The sequence below is a fragment of the Cebidichthys violaceus genome, unplaced genomic scaffold (assembly GCF_023349555.1).
Source record: "Cebidichthys violaceus isolate CVI_PGR_0920_01 unplaced genomic scaffold, fCebVio1.0.p SCAF_35, whole genome shotgun sequence".
NCBI lineage: Eukaryota > Metazoa > Chordata > Actinopteri > Perciformes > Stichaeidae > Cebidichthys > Cebidichthys violaceus.
Window position 1 is genome coordinate 1179848 of NW_027176539.1, and position 2500 is coordinate 1182347.

General features: G+C 48.5%; 1 protein-coding gene across 1 annotated transcript; it reads left to right on the forward strand.

The window, feature by feature from the left end:
• Positions 1-2: 2 nt before the first annotated feature.
• Positions 3-946, forward strand: gsx2 (GS homeobox 2; the record flags this gene model as incomplete). The annotated part of the gene is given in 3 exon segments (XM_068725275.1): positions 3-324; positions 502-792; positions 795-946. Coding segments are annotated over 3 exon segments (663 nt in total), but the record flags the coding sequence as incomplete, so codon positions are not given.
• Positions 947-2500: the final 1554 nt, after the last annotated feature.

The following is a 2500-nucleotide window of genomic DNA, read 5'->3' on the forward strand; positions in this document are numbered from 1 at the left end:
CCGGACCGGTGGAGCACCCGGGACAGGACTTCCTCATCCCCATCAGCATGCACTCCCCGAGCGTCATGACGGTAACCGCTCCGGTGTGCCCGTCCAGGAAGACGGGGACCTTCTGCGTCTGCCCGCTGTGCGTCACGTCCCACCTCCACTCTTCCCGCGGCGGCATTCCCATGCTGAAGAGCCAGTTTCCGGGCGCGGAGGCGCAGTACTGTCACCGGATAGCGCATCACCAGTCTCCTGCACTCGCGCACCCGGGACACACACCTGTCTGCACGCCCACGTTCAGCGTCACAGACCCGAGGAGATACCACTGTCTTTCTATTGGTAAGCCACCTGTTCGACAGCTACGCGTTCACTTAGCTGTGAAGTAAACGCTCCTCGGCTTTTACGCACGAGGATTTACGCGCGGTGTTTTGTGCCATTTGCATCTGATTTGAGTTGGGGGTTTTTGTGATAATAAAAAGCTAAACGTCTGACTGTATGTTTTTCTTCCGACAACAGGTGCCTCCGACAACAGCCACATACAGAATGGCAAGAGAATGCGCACGGCGTTCACGAGCACGCAACTCCTGGAACTTGAGAGGGAGTTTTCCACGAACATGTATCTCTCCAGACTCAGGAGAATCGAAATCGCCTCGTACTTGAGCCTGTCGGAGAAGCAGGTGAAGATCTGGTTTCAGAACCGCCGGGTGAAGCACAAGAAGGAGGGCAAAGCCACCCAGAGGAGCGCGCACAGCAGCGGTTGCAAGTGCACGAGCGGCCTCACGGACTACTCGAGGTCGGAGGACGAGGAGTCCTGTCTCCGGCCTCTGCGTCGGAGGAGAAAGAGGTGTCGCCCATCTGAGAGGGACCAGACCCCCGCCTGCAGCCTGGCACTTTTATGGGCACCAGGTTACCTCTTGCCCCCCCCCACCACCAACAGAAAAAAAAACATCCTGCATGAAAACTGAAGTGTCTAAAATATCCGTTTCATGTTTATCCTGCTTCTAAATTTAAAAAAAGGAATAAAATGTGAAAACGTGTTTTAACGCTGTGCCGTAACGATGACGTGTTTTGACCCCTGACCCGGGTCTGTAGCTCACATAATAACCCCAGTGCGTGTTTGTAACCGTCGCCCGGTAAAAAAAAAAAAAAAAAGCCCGTACAGACACGGCACGCGCCCAACCTGTGTGGAACCCTTTGTAAACTATGTATAATGTGTATTTATTGTAATAAACATGACGAGTTGACCTAAGAAGTTGTCCGCGTGTTTGATTCGACCGATGAAGGATATTCGAAATCATTAGGAATTTGACAAATATTAATACAATAATGAAACGTGTTTGTGCGTCACCGCAAGTTGAGAGAGGAAATAAAAGTCCTTCATGACTGCATTTCAAAATAAACACTCATAAAGACTATGAGCTATTGTTATTATGATTATTATTAATTTATCATTCATTAGCAGGAAGCACTGGTCCCACAGTTGTGGAGATCAACTGGAACAAAACGTAAATATGTGAAACACCTTTTAAAAATATGCAAACACAACTCCATCTTTAAAAACTGACAGATATTAATGGACATATATATATATATATATATATATATATATATATATATATATATTATTGCTTCTTCTTTAGGCCACTCGTGCGTAAAAGCTGAGGAGTTTTGCACATTACACTAGAGACTTTAGGACAAACCATTCCCATCAACGGACAGCTATTATTATTCTAATTATTATTATTAAGCTGTCATTATTGTTTTTATTGAAACATGATTTAACACCAGCTCCGAGTGTCGCTGCAATGTGTCCTTAGGTCTGCCCACAAAAAGGGAACCCGATCAGGCCCCCATGGGGAGCGGCCAATACTCCCCATTAATGTTCACTTCTGAAAAGATTTGCGCCGCAAAGCGAGTTTAATTGCGTTTTTTCGGTCCCACGTCGGTTGATTATGCCGCCGAGAGAGAGAGAGAGAGAGAGAGAGAGAGAGAGAGAGAGAGAGAGAGAGAGAGAGAGAGAGAGAGAGAGAGAGAGAGAAAGGCCCAGAGAACGGGGGATATATAGAAGTGGGCAAAGGGCTTTGACAGGTTAGATTGTCCTGCCTTGGGACCCGCATTTAGCCCGGAGACCCCCCGACGGCTTGTGCGCTCAGAGCGCTTTGAGAGACAGCGACAGGGTTCCTCCGAGCGACAGAGGACGATTTAGTCACTGTTTCATTAGGCACTATTTGAACCTTTCAACTTATGGTGAATTAAAAGGGGGTAAAGGAGGAGGAGGAGGGGGGGCGGGGGGCACACGGGCTCGAATGGGAAAAGACTCCGAGGGGGGGATTACGTGGGAGGGGCCGCTGGAAAATTAGCGGACGCCTAATTTAACTCGTTTCTGTCAGAGTTTGGGATACATTCCTAATTGAGAGGGGAAGCAGGTGAAGCTTTTTTTGGGTCCCACGCGGACCCATTCAGAGCGGGAATAAATGGTCCCCTTTCACCACCCCGCTGGTGATCGTATATTATT